We start from the raw sequence: 17,284 nt of genomic DNA, 5'->3' as shown, positions 1-17,284 counted from the left end.
AGGACCAAATTTGTGAAAGGAAAGTCCCCATTCAGACCTGATGCAAAGCACGCACACTTCACCTGCTCAGCATCCAGCAGGAGCAGACCGGTGGAGCTGGATCAAAGAGGATTAAAAAGAAAGTGGCACTTTAACCTTCGCCTGTTCTTGTTTTTGAACAAATAGGTCCAGTGCAAAGTGCCCCCGCCAGCACCCCCACCCGCGCGGCCGTGTGCTTGGTTATGAAAGCGTGTGTGAAGGATAATGTTTGAATATGTGTGTGCTGGAATGTGTGCGCCCCTCCCAGCAGAGCTGCATTCGTCAGTGTTTTGGCGTTTAGTGGAGTGTGTTTTTCCCGGCTGCGCTGAAGCTGGCAGGCAACGGCTTGTCAGTTCGATCCGACACACACACACACACACACACACCTGGACTCTCTTTGACAGTGAAAGCAGCTCAGTTACTCGAAGTACATTTGTTATCATCTGCCTTTCCTTCATGCCGAACACAAAATAAATCGTGCTAAAAAGGTTTTGTGCATTTAAACTGTGCTCGTCTCCTTGGCAACAACGCCTGCACTGTTTGTGCAACACAAAATACTAAGAAAGCAAAGATAGCAGGAGTCCTACGCTGTCAGAGTAACAACTAGAAAGAAAACCGCTGAGGGGGAATTTACCCCCTGTGATCAGGTGAAGTGACAAGTGTCTCTTTAGTCATCTTTCCCTCAGGAAATGAAACAAAACACACATTTAAAATGTTAATGTGCATAAAAATAACTTTATTTTCAATAAATCGGAACCAGCATTGAGAAACCAATGATTCATTGGCTCCACTCCAATGATTCACGTGTGGTATTTGTGACATTAAGCAGCAGAACATACCCTCCCATGTTTACCGACTCAGACCTGGGGCCGACGACAGACTGCTTTTTGAAATATTCTTTTTTAAACTCGTGTAATCTGATCAGATTTACTCCTCTGCCCGAGTCAGAGGTCAGCTCGTTCCTCCCGGCACACCAGAGGACACGGGCAGCAGCATTGTGTCAGTTATCAGGCCTCGAGTGTTTTCGTAACTGTGCGGCTGCTCGCGTCGCCGGTCGTGTTCAGATTTACAAAAGTGAGTCGCCAAGAATCGACCCGAGGTCTGCTGACGGCAACGTGGCTCATCGACACAACATCCCTCGAACGAAGAGACGTACAGCAACCACATAATCAATCCTTCTACAAAAAACAAAACCATAAATACAAAAGCAAAAAGTCTAAAAGATAATAGACACTCTTACCAAATAAAAAGTTTCAAAACTATTTGCTGGAAATCTGAAACTAGTGTATATAAAACTTTTAAAAATCACATATACAACAGCTTAAGGGTGAACACCCGAACCTGAAGGAAGGCAATAAAATAATTTGACAGTTAAATTAATTAAAAATAATAACGGAGGGGAACTAGTTGATCTACAGGAGGGAAAATAAAACACTGGAGGACATTAGAGGCGTTAGTATTAGCATCGGTAGTATCAAAACTTACATTTACAGTAAATCACATGAAGGTTACTGCAGGACACCAAAGAGCAAAAACAAAACAATTTGGCATTTAAATATTTGGTAGATATTTCTGTTGCCAGAACACGGCTGAGTACCAAGTTAATATATTTAAGCTTTTTTTAAAAATTGATATTTAATGACTATGTACAAATCCTTGGTAGAGCAGTCTGGATGCATTGGACCGGCTTACGACGGCGTCGGCGATTGCTCCGAGAACTGTGACTGAAAATATAAAAACTAAACAGCAAACAGTCGTGTAGCTTATCGAGAGAAGCATCAACCCCATGATTGAGAAAAAATATATATATATCAAAGAAAGAAAAAAGTACTGTTTCTGCAATCACAGAGCTCAACTTTTACACGGATTAGCACCTCAGTGCTGAAAGAACTGAAGGAATTACAATTTTAATTTGGCAAGTTTTAGAAAAGATATAAGCCACTCACGTTTGGTCAAAATTACATTAGAGTTAGCTTAGCACAAATAAATCAGCTAGCTAGATTAATTAAAAAAAAGAAAAGAAAAAAAAGCAGCTAACGGAATTACCGAAGACCACATTTACGCTTCATTTCTTTCATCTTAATTTATGAAAAACTGGGGAAAAAAAAGCCCCAAATGTTACATTAGCGTTGCTACGCTACTGTAGCATAGCATTAGCTGAGGAAACCCGACTTTAAATGCTGCCATCAGACTGACTTTATGCTTAAAAAGGTGGTTAAACCCAAATCTGCACATTATATGTCGAGAACATTAATTTGATGAGTTTACAGCTACTTCACACATAATAGCCTTTAGCTGTATTAGCTTTGGCTAATGCTTTTCACTTTGTAAGCTAAGCTAACCAGCTATTCGGATATAGCTTCGTATCCTCGAACTCTCTGCAGGAAAGTGAGCGAGTCTACATCCGAAAGTGTCGACGCCTGGCGCGATGCTGAGGAGTGCAGCAACGCCTCGCCGCTATGACGTGCTGGTGAATAACCCGGGGTCCTCCAACGTTTGCAAATTCCTTTCAGGGATTGGTACGACTCGTCTGGTGCTATGTGCTGAGGAGAAACCAAACATACCAGGAGCTTTGAAGGGAAATAAAAAGCCTTTTAAGGTCATTTTAATGAACTCTGCTGCATCTGAAGGTTTACAGAACAGGAAGTGATCGTTTTACAGTGCAGAAACAACACTTCTATACAGGGTCACTTCTAACGGAGCATGAAACCGCTGCACAACTTTCAGATTAAAACCAACTTTGTTTTTCTCATTATGGCATTAAAAAAAAAAAATCTCATGAAAACCTCGTTAGTCTTTAGAAGTTGCAGGTTCAGAGGAGAGAATAAATAACTGGACCGATAAAAGTACCGTTTTAGTGTTTTTAAAGGAAAGAAGGGAGGAGTCTTGTCCTGTTTGAGAGGAAGTGAGGTCATGGCAGCTGAGACAGTCCACTCCTGTCGCTCATTTTCCTTTTCTGAGAAAGCGAAGCCTCTGATTGGTTCAGAGAGCGTCGGTAATAAAGCGCACATCAGGGAGGAGCCAGTCTGTCGATTGTGTTGTCGGGGCTTCTCTTCTGATTTACCCAGCATCGCTCCGCTGGAGGAAAGTGAGGAGGAGGAGGAGGTATGATGATGATGATGAGGCATGGCAAGGCCAGACGCCGGCCCTGATTGGGTTTTTAAGGGAGTGAGGTGTGTGATTGTGTGTGGTTGTGAAAGGAGGAGGAGCAGGAGGAGGTCGGGGTCTATGCGTAGATCTCTGTGGTGGGGGCCTTCTTGTAGATGGGCTTCTTCGACAGATCGTAGCTGCCCTCGTCCTTTTTCTTCATGCGATAGATGAGGAAGAGGATGAGGAGGACGGCGAGCACCAGGCTGACGGCGAGGGTCGCGGTCAGAGCTGGAAGAGAAAGTAAAGCGACAGATGAGACTTTTTAAGCTGTGACAGTGATTCCTACTCCTTCCACCCAGACAGGAGCCTCCTCCTGCTCCTCTGGGGAGGGAGCTCTGAAGCTCCTCGTCAGCCCTACACTTTAGAAATCACGTCATCTGACATCGTGTACGAGCGCTACCGTGCTCTTGTTCTTAGTTTAAGTTTATCACAGCTTAGGGAAATTTTCCTGCGTCTGATGTTAAAACTCGGGCAGCATTTCCATCTTTGGACATTTAAAAACTCAAAGTTACGTTTTGGCTGCTTCAAAGATGTTTGTAAGAGCACGACTGACCTGCAAGGAACTCCGTCTTGCTCGTGATGCTCTCGTTGCCGGTGTGGGACATGAGGACATTGGACAGGTTGTCTTCTCTGCGATCGTCGTTGCCCAGCACAGGGATCTCGTTCTTCTCAACGATATCTCTCTCGTTGACGGTTGGTCGCACCGGGCGCTCTGGCTCGGGGATCTTATTGTCAATAATGTCGAGCTGTAAATGAAGAGAAAAGAGTTGGTGAAGCCTCTGCTGCATGGTTGAGGGTTTAAGTATTTAAGGAGACTCCACGTGCAGACGCTTCTCACCTTCACTGTTGTCGTCTCGTCAGGTGACATGGGCGTGTCTGTGGAAAGAAGCAGATTCTTCATTTAATCTTACAGATTCTACGTAAACGTCAGAAATCGCTGCGCTGAGTGTTTCTCGTCAGGACCGACCTGCGTCACCAGATCCAGAGAAGTCGTTGTAGTCTTCATCGTCGTACGTGTAATTGTCAGCGTCGTCGTCTGTGAAGCCGAAGTCTGAGCCAATCGGGGCGTCTCCAGACGCCTCCAGATCGCCGCCACGTGTCGACACGCCGGCCGTCTGCGAGCTCTTCATGGGCATCCATGTCTCCGTCTCCCTCACCTGCTGGGACATCAGACGGAGGCTCAGAGGGACTTTATCTCACTAACACTCCTTCGGTCTGATAGGCCGACATGCTTCCAGTTTCTCTGTAACTTTTTGGTCAAGCCTGCCCAATCAGGCCCCTTCAATCAGCCCAGTCGCCATGGTTACCATCCCTATCAAAGCTTAACATGGTGAGGGCACATCAGCCACATTTAATCACATTACAAGAGTTTATTTCAGTGACCATTTGCCCGCTAAGCTGCAGGAATGGGATTAACACCCCCTCCCCAAATCCATCACCTAATCATTAACATTAACACACACACACACACACACACACACACACACACACACACACACACACACACACACACACACACACACACACACACACAGTGAGACGGGACATGAGCCTGATGTGTTTTACAGCACCGAACGCGATGCAGACGAGGAGGAGCCCATGTGATGTTTGTGTCCGACAGGAAGCAGCCAATCGAGTTTCCAGGAAAAGAAGAGTGGTGATTATGTTGTCGGGAAAACTGGAACAAGCTTTTATTTTTCTGAGCTTTCCATTTAGCGAGAACAAAAGCAGACCACAAATCACACTGGAAAGCTTCCCGGATGTCCCACAAACATCCTCGTCCACTCTCTCACAGATCGAGTCGTGTACGTCACGAGGCTCTTAATTACTTCCATCCCAGTCTTCATTTAAGGGTTAACCCAGCCCGCCCGGGGCCTCCCTGTTTGTGTGTTCTCGGCCGCTCGGCGTGGTAACGACGTGTTTGAAGGTAATCCTCTCAGCCGCTGCCTTTAAAAAGCAGAGAAGAAAGAGGGGAGGGGATGCCCCATTGTGCCTGCACAGAGCTTTCAAACAAAGGCGGCCATTTTACCGCGACTCCTTAGCAACAAGGTGGGCTCGCGAGGACTCGCCGCTCCTGCTCCAATTTGTTTGGTTTCCTACACTTTCAGGCCTCCTTTGTGTGCGTTCCCTTGCACTTTACTCCATTTCTTCCCGTCTGAGTCCCTCTTTCCTGGCTTTCCTTACAGAGCTGTATTTAAAAATCCAGGAGCAAACATCAAATTTGAAAGAGTTTGCGGCTCCTTAAAGGTGAACAACTTGTTGTTGTTTATGTTTTTATGCTTCGTGACAACAATCTTTGGGTTTGAGGGCAGCTGAACTAAACAGGACACTTAAATCATTTAAAAGTGCTTGAAAACATTCACAGTCTGTGTCCTTGAAGCAGAAACATCCAAACCGATAACAGCTGGAAACAGCTGCAGCTAAAGGTTTGTACTGCATCCATTTCCACACAAATTTGATCTTTTCTTCTCTCTTCATGTCTTTTCATGTCCGTCCTGAAAGCTGTGGCGGTAGTAGCGCGGCTGAGGATCGCTGCTCTATTATGTCCTCATTTAAAGCCCTTACATGTGCAGCAGGGAGCCGTGATCCTGTATGTGTGCATTCATGCCTGCCTGCCTGTCTTTGTCAGTAATCCCGAGCCGAAAAGTGGTGACTGCTGGCTCTTCATTTCCTCGCAACCATTCACAGTCCTGCTGCAACACGTCCTCTGAGTCACATTAGAGGAATTACGCTCATTCAAGCCTCCGTGTGGACCCGTATGAGTCAGGCTGATTCAATCAGGTAAACCAGCAGGACTCACAGCCCTTCATTTTGTTATATTTGACATCATTCCCCCCCCGAGGCTCGTTTTACTTCGATTTGCGGTTACAGATGGTTTTAAAAGCCCAGAAAACCTGATTTCTCTGCTTCTTGCTACAAAAACACGTTTTCTTGCCTCACTCGAGGGATTTCAGTGATTTATTGGCGGGTTTTATGCGTTTAGTCACCGTCTCCTGTCAAACTTAAGGAACGTTAATGACCCGAACCTTAGTCTGTGGAGTGGGTGTGGGCCTTTTTCTAAAAACAGGAACACTTTGCATTTTTCAAGTTCCACACAAACAAAAAAGTAAGAGTACGTTTTGTCCTTCTGTGTCCTGGGGTGTTGAAAACGCTCCCCTTCCCAGTTCCTCTGACCTTTAACCCCTGCGTGGTGTAACTTGGACGCTTGCGTCCCGGAGGGCTAAAAGAAAAGAAGCGTACGCCTCTCAGGCTGACTGAGGCCTGTCCCGGCAGGCCCGGCGTATTCGGGAGAACAGAAAAGATCAATAGCTCGAGGCTTGCGTTACATAAGGCCTCCGATGTTACCGTCACATGTGCGACATATTCTACTTTTACTATAATTTCCCGGAGCTGGGACGGGGTTCAGGCCAAGTCCCAGCAAAAACAACAACGGTGTTCCAAATCCAGGAAAAACAAACAGAGCCAAGGATGAGCGCCGGAAGCCTCAGTTTCTGTAAAAACTGTCCAACGTCACAACGTCAGCCTGAAAACAGATCGGTAGGGAACACAGCGTGTGTGTGTGTGTGTGTGTGTGTGTGTGTGTGTGTGTGTGTGTGTGTGTGTGTGTGTGTGTGTGTGTGTATACATCTTCTAAACCAGCACGGACCGGCAAACAGAGGACAGAGGAGCGCCCGAGCTGAGGTTACGTAACAAATCGACATGAAAATCAGCGCTCACTCATTTTACTGAGCGGTCCACTCAGTCACAGCCACACAGCACATGTTACACTGTTAGCAGGCACGCACTCATTTACTGTGTGAGTAATAAGAAAGACCCCGTCTGTCCTCCAGAGGGTACATAACACACCTGAAGCACTTTATATACCTGTAACTTAGTCTATAAGAATAGTCACAGTCTATTAGTTATATTTGAATCTATATCAGAACAAAGTTTATTTCCTGTTCTTACTAATTTTCGGTTATTGTAGCCATTTTAAGGTTTGTTTTATTTATTTGAACTTTTTCCTTTTTGCTTGTTATTTTCATTTGAACTGCATTACTCTGCCAGTGTCTGTTTCAAGGATTTACAGTTTTAAAGGTCCTGCGATACCTTTGTGATTTTTTTCTCTTCAAACAAACTTTCCGTTTCTCCACTTCAGCTCGCGTTAAAACTTAATTGAAAGCAGCCTTTATCTGCTTGGAAACACTGCCACAAACAGCCTGAGTGGACAGATTATCATTGTTCCTTCACATCAAGCCGAATGTGTTCATTACAAACAGCCTGAATGAGCTTCAGCGACACAAAGTCCGGCTACGTGCTTTACAGCAGAGCTCGCTGCGGTTCGAGGGGAGGCCGCAAACGCCTGCAAACGGCCTGGAAAACTCGGTGAAAGCTGAAGAGTGGAAGTCCCGAGAGTTTACAGACAGAAGAATCACAACCAGCCATTTTACAGCCTGTTAACAGATCCCCATTTTGTCCTCCATCAGTGATTCACAGCCTGGTATGTTTTGGGCCTAATGTGCAACAGCTGATAAGCAGCCGGATATGGATGGCAGCCAAACCAACCAACCAAATGGATTCAGTGGAAAGAAATATGGGATAAGATTTCTGTTCAAGGCTCCGCTTCTCATTCCCACAGAACCAAACATGGACTCGTTTAAGAAGAAAACAACAAAAAGCCTCCTCTCTCCGCTTTAACGTTTTATAACTCGTTCTATAAAAGCCTGACTCATCACAGCACTCACTCAGATAAAGCCAACACAGAGGTCAAAGGTCAGAGTCAATCCAGCAGCTGAACACAGCTGCCCTTTGTCTTATAAAAAGGCCCAAACTGCAGAGCTCCTTGTGCCACGTGGTTACAGTCTGAGGTTACCAACCATGTGACCCAGACAGTCCTCGCATGCAACAAAATCATCACGCGTGACAGAAAAGTCACATTAGTGATGCTGACATCTGTGAAACGACCACGTCCATCAGCCAGCTGATTAACTGCTGTGCTTTGTTGTCATGTGACCTTTTCTGTTACTGTAAGCACAACAAAAGCCATCGGCTTTCTTTGATTAGCCTTTGAAAAGAGACGCCATCGCCCCCTCCCTGTAGACTCCATTCCTGCCCCATCAGACACGTCACACCTCCATCCCATCACACCCTTCTTTATCCTGCCCATTACAGCACGGAGGTCCTAAAAACCAAAACCCTCCAACTGCTCAGCTTCGCTAAAAAAAAAAAAAAAAAAAAAAAAAAAGCAGTCTGCCAGGAGTCCTACCAACCAGCTTTAGGGCCCGTCCCTTCTACTGACACCAAACAATGCCAGTGGACGCCCCGAGAGCATATCAATGACCAAGGTAACTGGGCTAAGCCTCCAGCAGCCTCCCTTCATTAAACTCTGGAAACAATCCCTCCATCTGCCAGCACGGAGAGGGGCATCTGGTCCTTTCACACGGCCGACTGGAGGAGGTTCAACACGTGAAAAGACAGGAATGTGCTTCCTTATTCTTTGCCGTGTCCGGCATCTCACGAGCTTTGTCCAGAAAAGTCAGTTTTCAGAGGCCAAAGCAGTGCTCGTCTTCCTCAGTGTCTCCCATTTCTTCAGCCCCCCGCCCCGTTGATACTTGAGCCAGCAGGATTTGCACCAGCATTGTGTCACTTCATCTGCTGGTAAGATGTACTCCTGACCTCTGACGTAACCGCCAAAGAAATCCAAAGGCCACGGGAGGAGTGAAAATCATTGCTTCGTTAAAATCATAAAGCTGACCCATATCAGCTCAGCTGTTCCTTCAGGAGGCCTGAATGTGGTCATCCTCAAACACTAACCTACATTTTCCTCTCCGTACTGACAGCAGAGCTCCAGATTCCTCCTACCTACGCCGGATCTATCTATAGCGGAGTTCCCAGCACCAGACCAGCCACACTAAACTCCCTGGAAGTGGGTCTCCATCTATTCCAAGGAACTGGAAGAAGCCTTTTGTGCAAGTATTTCAGACTTTTCATCAGCACCTCTAACCCTGTCTGCATGTCATGGGTGAAGCTCCTAAAAACAAAGACACCCGTTATCATCCGTATTAGGCCCCTTCAGCCTGTGAGGCCAGAAGAGACCTGACAGCAGCCTCGCTGGTTTGGCCCGAGCTCCGAGTCGAGCGTCTGCGTGTGCTTAGAGTGCTTTGGCTTCACTGCGGATGAGGCAGGAATGTGGCGGCTGCATCGACGAGGTTTTGGCTTTTTGCCGAGCTGACCTATGTGGAGGAACACATTCCTCAGTCCGACACAACGCAACACACACACGGCTCGGAGGTGTGTAAGAGTCCGTCACCATTTACCTCGTTTCCCTGATGTTCAAAAACAATCAGTGCCTCCCTCCTGACTCTCCTCAGAAACAGCTGACCCTGAAAATAACTGGAGTAAAATTTTACCTTCATACTTCAAATATTTGCAAAGTTATGGGCTCTCAAAATACTTACTTGGGCTCATTTCTGGTCTCACATAAGCAGCATGGTTTCCAGAGTGAAACTCACTCTTTGATTACAGATCGTGTTCTCGGTGCGAGTTAGTTATTCATGCTGCGACTCAGAGCCGGATGAAGCTGGGCATTGAGACTGATCTGTTAATCAGCTGTGACTGTATGTTGACAGTGTGCTAATCAGTGAGGGACGGAGGTTTAATTTGACTGAGCGGTCTGATAAAGCTGACCTCAGATCTGCTTATGTCCAAATATAGCCAAAAGTTTCCTACAAATTCAAGTAAAAATATCTCAGATGTTTACTTAAATGCACAAAGAACAAATATGCTGATTTGTTTCTGATGGACATTTCCTGTTTTCCTGCTCGCAGGCTGATCTTTAAGCAGATAAGACCCCTTGGTGTCTTCCCTGTAGTCTATCGGCCTGTAATGTTTGATTCAAGGCGGCGATATGCTGCCTGGGGGAGTGGCATTAAAGCGCTGGAAGATGGAGGACGCAAGCTTCAGTAAGAGCTCGAGACGATGCAGGCATCCGGCCTTTTTCACCATTAGTCGAGGATTCGGTCAGAGATGCGACAGGGTGAGCTCGGCAGCAGCAGGAAGGGACCAACAAAAGCTGCACAGATAAGATCAAACTCTCAGGAGGGGCTCATTAAAGCTCAATTAGCCCCGTCAGCAGAGAATAAATCGTCCCAGTCTGCTGCACAGCTGGCTGATTGTACAGCCACCGTCTTATCTAAGAAGTCTCACAGAAAACAGGCTCTTTATCACACTGGATTTTAAGATTTGACTCATTTCACTAATATTTGTCTTTATTCATTGAAGGACAATAGTAACTGAGTCAAAGTGAAGCTTAGTGCTCTGGTGATTTCAGGAGTTTACTTTACGCTTGCTTCTTGACAAAAGAGGCAACATTTTAGGTTTCACAAAGACGTTTTTAATTATGCGGAGGGTAACACCTTTTCTTTTACAGAGATCGTGCCAACTCGTCCATTTCCAAACATTAAATCGAGCAGATGTCAGAAGCACAGTTTAATCAAAGCAGAAACATGCAGGTGTGTATGAAGGCAGTTGGTTATAATGCTTGAGGGTGACTGAAAGAGGAAGCGTACACAGTGGGAGTTTAATTTTACTCTTCATTTCTACAAGAGAGTTGTAGTGTTTTCAGTTCACAGCATGTGAAGTTGAGTTTCTTTCCTAAAACCCACAGTCAAAGGTCTTTTGTGGTCTGTGGGTTCTCTAGAAGTCCAGAGACTCATTCAAACATCCAAAACTTCCAAAGTTAATCATTGATTAACTCAGTGGATTAGAAATGAATGTAGCATCCTGTGCAGGTAGTTAAAGGTTAATGTGACGGTTGCGGTCTACAGTCGCGAGGTAGACCTCACACACACCACATCAAAAAGGTGCTGTACTGCTGAAATGCATTCGAATAAGGGAAAACCCTCACGCCACCCAAAAGCAGCCTGCGAGCTCTGCTCAGTGGGTGGGTGCCGTTTGTGGAGTATCAACTGGGTTTCGTTTGTAAGAAGTAAATTTCCAGAAGCCGACAAACACAATGAGCCGTTATCAGAATCAGAATACTTTATTGATCCCTGGGGGAAATTATTTATCAAAAGAGAATCAGCAAAAATCCCCATAATCCTCACGTCTGTGAATAAAGGGCCAATTCAAAGTTTGGTGAAAGGATGATGGTTGCTACACTTCAGGGTAATGGTTATGCACACAGTTCAAGAAATCTTTGTTGTTTGACATTATCATCGCACGCCATTTCTAGCCCACTATGTTTGATTTTGATGGCGTCACCTCAGACTTCAGCCATCTGACCATCTTCTAACAACTAACAGGCTGATCAATAGTGAAAACAACGGGCAGAAGCAGCCGCACATTAATAATCACCAAAAAAAACAAAAAAAAAACCAAAAAAACCCATTGCAGATACATTAGAAATATTGGGTCGATATCATTTGGATGTCTGCCTGCCTGCCTGCCTGCGGATGGTGTGCTTTGATTATCATTTCTCATGCCCAATACATGTGCTGTGGACGGGAGCTGATAGCTGGAAAGAGTCTGGCTTCAATCCTGAAACAAACGTGCAAAAGAACGAGGAGACTGAGACGGCACAAGCTGACATTAAAAGGCCTCCCTCCGAGGCTCGCCGTTCCCAGAGGAATCGCAGCGAGGCTCACATTCCCCTGACATAAAAAAAATATATATATAAAAATAACAAAAAACCCCAAACTGGAGCGCTGTCCACGCATGCACCGCATAAACTCCCTCAGGACAACAACATGATCAGCATACAACCAGCTAGCTCCAGCCTTTCCCCGCTCTCGTTCCAGTAGGACCTCGCGAGTGACGTTTCGTTTGCTGGTGCTCATGTAGCGCTAAAGGTCTCCCAGCTCCACCATCACGGACTACAGCTGGTAATAAGAGTCCTTCCCCATCCAGTTTGCAAGAAAATCCCCAGAATAAAACAAGCCCTGCCAATTTTAGTCATAGACGATGAAGGAGCAGCAGGGGTTTGCTGTCATTTAATTAAAAATAATAAAAACACAACTTCCAGGCCCGAAAGCAATGTCTAAACTTCTCCAGTTGTTACAAGTTACAATGTAAGATTTTTGAAGTATTAAACACAAATTAATGGATTTTACTGTAACGCTGACCAGATGCATGAGTTTAAAGGCAGATAAACTGTTTTCCTGCACAACTTTAAATACTTTGGAGGTTGCATAAAGTCTGGAGCAGTTAAAATGTTGTCTGCAACATGTTTTATGATGACACTGGTGAAAGCCATAAGCTGAAATAGCTTGGTCAAGCAGATTTTATATGTGCAACAAGTGTTTCTGGAGCATAACCAGCTTTTCGCTTTACTTAACTATGTATATAAAATATAACTTTTTTTTGTGCTTAAAATCTGCAAGAGCCCCTGTTGAGAGTAACAGCACACAGCAGAGGCTTATAATCAGAGACTGCTCAGCATCTTTAAACTGCCTGTCTCTGTCTTAAAAAAAAAAAGAAAAAAAAAGTCAGCTGAAAGTGATATAACCAGAATTGGAGGGTTTTTATGGTCGACTTCTGCCCTGAATGCATTCATATAGTTCCCGTTACAGCTGCCAGAGTATGCAGTGGTTGGAAAAGGGTGGAGGGAGTCCGGGGGATTGGATTCGACTGCACTCCGTCGTGGGCAGGAAGGACAAAAACCTCCTCTCTCTGTGTGCCAACATTCCTGGGCCCAAAGGGATTTTATAGACCAGCGGGCAGCAAAGCAGGAACCATTATTACATCCTAGTCATAGTATTTATCAAGCACCACCCTGCACCCCATCATGCAAAGGAGACAAAAAACTAGCCTTAAAAACCTGCTTCATTCTGGTGCAAATGATCGGAGGGGGGGGGGGGGGGCTGCAAAACCAGTCACATTCCAACAAGTTCTAACAAATGGGCTCCAGAGGCAACAAGCTAAGGGTCTGATGGGGCAACATGGATTAACTCTGGGGCAAAGAAGACTTTTCTTACCCCGATTAACCACCACAATTTCAACTTCAAGGACATGTGTTAAATTAAATCATAAAAACTGGACTTCTATTTCCATAAAGATGAACGATACCCTTATTAAAGGCCAAACAAGCTCATCTTTCAGCCTGTTAAACAAGATGTTGTTTTATTCTGTCTTATATCATAATTGAAGGCATGTGTTTGGAGTTCTCTCAACATTTTTGACATTTCAGAAAAACGCCCTGCACATTAGCACAAACATTACACTGGGCTGGTCTTTCCTATCTTTTTCACCTTCACCCTTGGCTGGGCAGCGAAGGACCATACATGGGCAGAAAACGCTGAGGTCAATGGAAAATAAAAAGAACAGAGAACAGGGTTTGTTTGGCATGCCACGCTATCTTGAACAAACTGATAAAAACAGACAAGCTGACCAAAGCGAAATGGCACCAAGTTCCTGCTGGCATCCAAGTTGATATGAAATCCGACTCAATCCCGTGATAAAAACATTCCGATCGTGCCTGTGGCTCTCAAAAAACCCTTTTTCTGCATTCAGAGCATGTTCTATTGTCAGGTAAAAGAACATTGTTATCGATTAGCAGGGAATGCCAAACCCACATACCAATAATGACCTCGTGGGCAGAGAGGAAAGGCCACAAGGAGGCAAGTATTGTGATAGCTCAGAGGCCAAGTATGCATTAAAGGAAAGGACACGCGGGAGAGAAAGGGGTCAATATCTGGAGCTCGTTTAAGGAAGGAAAGGGGGAATGTTTTGGTGGGAAAGCTGTAGGTGTAACCACACTAGGCTAGCTGTGTTAAAGAAGTGGAGTGTCACCCCGAGGTCCCATTGAGACCCCATCAAGTGTGCAAAATCCCAGAGAGGGCCGGTCAAGGTCACCAAAGGTCACATACCAGAGGGGGGACCAAAAGAAAGAAGAGGAGGAGGAGGAGATACTTTGAGGAATGTAACAGACTGTAAGGCCCAATCAGGCCGCCATGTTTTGTTCCAACCCCTTCTCACACCAAAATGTGGAACGGTGGAATAGCCAGAACCCCGAATATAACCGTTATGCTGCTTAAACAGAGAACCGCTCCAGCCTACAAATGTGTCTACAAATGGTTGTGACGTGTTGCACAAACTAAAGCGTGATTGTACAGACAACAATCTGCTCTGAGATTAGCATCCTTTAACAAATCCTGCCGTATGTCAGACATGCAGTTAAACCAGCTCTTACTGCTTTTTGCTCATTCTCACCATTCGTATGGACCAACTGGCCTGAGTGGAGGGGGGCAGGGTGCATGTTTTTGTATGTGGGTGGCATCAAGCATTCAATGTTGATGTTAATCACACTAAAAATGATTAATCAGAGCAACAAAACAGAAGCAATGTAACGCATGTTTGGGCAAAACAATTAAAGACTTGTCTTTTTTGCATAATGTCTCCTCACATTTATGCCTAGAACAATCTAACTATCAAGAAAGGAAAACTTTCAGTACAGTGTCTCTGGAACTTTAAAAATTATTTTATCGCCCAACTAAATCCAAATACATCCCGTTTGCAACACGTGTAGACATGAATCATCAGCAAATATGGATCTACCTACGCTGCAGGGCTTACCTAATCATGCTTGCAACACATCCAGCTCCCCTGGTCAGCTAATTCATAGACAGTTAATGGGAAAGCATCAGAATGGAAGGGGCGTAACATGGATCTCACTCAAACTGGGATTTGGTGCCTTCCAGCTCAGCGAGCCTCCTCATAACACACAAATCCTACTAATTAAAGTCAAATTCTGTTCTAACAACAACACATGGATTCACCATTTAAGTCTCAGTGGCTCCAAAAGGAGTCTGCACTCAGATTTCCCCATTAGCTCACACTGGCAACAACCTGGAGAAGTGTTCAAAGACACAAGAGAGTCTGGCGTGCATCTGTATTATTATCGGGGGCGGGAAACTGTCTCTTTGATCAAACAGGATTGATCCTCTTTGGGAAGTGTCTCTGGGATTCATCCTGGAAAAGTGACGACCCCCCCCCATTCGGGATAATAGCTGCCATATCCCAGGAGAAGCTAAGTGGCTAACAACTCTCATTTCCGTACTTAAACAGAGGGATAGGACAGGTAAATCACAGCCTTCCGGCTCCCGCTAACAGCACACAAACACAGGGCTAACCTCAGCAAGGTAGCGCTCCCGAAACAGAGATACACGAGTGTTTGAATTTGAGCTGCTCGCTGGAGAAACTACTTACCGACTCTGAGAAGACGGAGGCAGTGGATAACATCAACACGAGGCACAGGGTGAGCATGGCTGTTCTTCCAGGTAGTTCACAAAAACAAGCGGGAATGTCGCCCTAAACGTTAGCTTAACGGGGATTTGTAGCTTAAAAAAAAACAGCGAGCTGAGCGTCTTCAGTGTCCCGCCGCTGTGTTCCAGTATAGTCCAGCAAATAACACACAGTACAGCCGTCCGCCTCTCGGTACCGTCACCGTTTCTCCCGTAAAGTTTCTTTCGTTCGCTGCTGCTGCGCTTACTGAATAGCCGCCGGCTTGTCTGGTCTTTTTTACTTGAGTCTGTAAACCAATCATCGGCCAGCGTACGTATGACGTGTGGAAATCAGCACATTCCACAGGCTAGGCTTGTCCGCTGGCTCCGCCCATTTCACCTTTTCTTTTATTGTTTACCTCAGTTATTTTTTTTAAAACGCCATTTTTAAGTGAATGCATGAATGTAAAACTCAGTACAAATATATTTAAAACGAGAAAAACAAAAATATATTAACAGTGATAATAAAACGTAATGAATCAAATAATTATAAATAAGTAAAAAACATAATATTCACTTTGTTTTCTTTCTTTTAGTTCTTTTTTGTGTATTACTTTTACACATATTTATAAATATTCATTTTTTAAAGAAACACAACAGGGACTGGAAAATAAAATAAGCGCTGAATGAATGAATATTACTTATTTTTTTAAATGAATAATTCTAAAGGATTTGTAAGCGCAGCTTTTGTCTTTCATGTTTAAATACTGAAAAAGTGTATTCATATTCGTGTTTGATCTTTCCTTACTGAAGATAGCTGTGTAAAGGGTGTCTGTGGCTAAAGTGGGTCGTAGATAAATCGGTGGTTTGATTACTCTATCTGCATGTGGTACAATGAATGCTGACAAAGGCTCATATTTATCAGCTGGGCATCTATAAATCATGGAGCTAGTGATAACTAGTGTATAACGGCGTCATTGCAGTTATAGTGTTTTATGTTTTATGTTGTGGTTAACAATGACACAAGTTGACGTCCCCAAAGTCACAAAGACAGAAATCACAAAAGTGACCAAATGGTTGAAACTCTGGAGCAAAGACGCTGAAGAGGACACAGCTGAATGGTGTCCATTTTCAAAATTCAAGAAGCAAATGGGGTTTTTAGTTTCTCCGCGGGGACAAATACACACATCCTGTTGTTTTTATCCACTTTTGTTCCATTTATCTGCTACATCTGCTAAGTGTCTCTGCAAGAAAGATGCGGAGGGTTGCCGCCCTGAGAGATTTAAAATGGCTTCCTAATGTAAATCTGCAAAACATTTGGGGTAATTATCATCTCTGTGGTATCACCGAGAGATTTAGACAATCTAGATTAATCCTTGTGCGCCGAATCAATCAAAAAGAGGGTTTCAATCAACAGCTGCTGTCGTTCATCGTCATTAATTCCAAGATAAGAAGCTGATAATGAGCCATTGTATAACCACAGAGACCCACAGGGAGTCATCTTATCTGACACAGTGTGCTGAGGTCTGAGGGACTCAATAGGTCTGATTTGTGTTTTACACTTCCCGGTGCTCCAAACTTTTTCAAAACCATATTTGAAAGAAATTCAGACGCATTCATTCAGCGTTGAGCTTTGCTTGTTTCCAGTAAGGGGGCGTCGCTGCCAGCAGGGGCTTTCTGCTGCTTCATGGAAACCTCTGAGTGACGACATCTTCCGCTAAACTTCCTCCCTCCCCTTTCACTTTCTTTCCACGGGTCTCTCGAGGCTTAAAGCATAGATGAGTTCACTATTTCATCCTTGGAAACCGGTTCCGGGATTTCTAACCGTTTTCTTGTTGTCCTTTCGTGTCGAGGTTGTTTTATGACCTGTTGCGTTACACGTTTTCACTTTTCTTCCGGTTTGCAGTGTCGGGGACGAG

General features: G+C 44.8%; 1 protein-coding gene across 1 annotated transcript; it reads right to left on the bottom strand.

Moving 5' to 3' along the window:
* Nucleotides 1-743: 743 nt before the first annotated feature.
* Nucleotides 744-15,624, bottom strand: sdc4 (syndecan 4). The gene is made up of 5 exons (XM_085353614.1): nt 15,352-15,624; nt 4,136-4,325; nt 4,007-4,044; nt 3,722-3,914; nt 744-3,396 (listed from the first exon to the last, which is right to left on the bottom strand). The coding sequence occupies exons 1-5, from the start codon at nt 15,406-15,408 to the stop codon at nt 3,245-3,247; spliced, it is 630 nt and encodes a 209-aa protein (XP_085209740.1). The 5' UTR covers nt 15,409-15,624; the 3' UTR covers nt 744-3,244.
* Nucleotides 15,625-17,284: the final 1,660 nt, after the last annotated feature.

This window comes from Diplotaxodon limnothrissa, linkage group LG5 (genome assembly GCF_057381915.1).
Source record: "Diplotaxodon limnothrissa isolate DT_005_m linkage group LG5, D_limnothrissa_male_GT1.1, whole genome shotgun sequence".
Lineage (NCBI taxonomy): Eukaryota > Metazoa > Chordata > Actinopteri > Cichliformes > Cichlidae > Diplotaxodon > Diplotaxodon limnothrissa.
This window is presented reverse-complemented; position numbering and strand designations above follow the sequence as displayed.

Coding starts and splice junctions, on each gene's coding strand:
- sdc4 (XM_085353614.1), bottom strand. CDS start 15,408: ATGCTCACCCTGTGCCTCGTGTTGATGTTATCCACTGCCTCCGTCTTC. Junction 4,326..15,351: donor CCTCCGTCTTCTCAGAGTCG/GTAAGTAGTTTC, acceptor ATGTCCCAGCAG/GTGAGGGAGACGGAGACATG. Junction 3,915..4,006: donor ACGAGACGACAACAGTGAAG/GTGAGAAGCGTC, acceptor CTTCATTTACAG/CTCGACATTATTGACAATAA.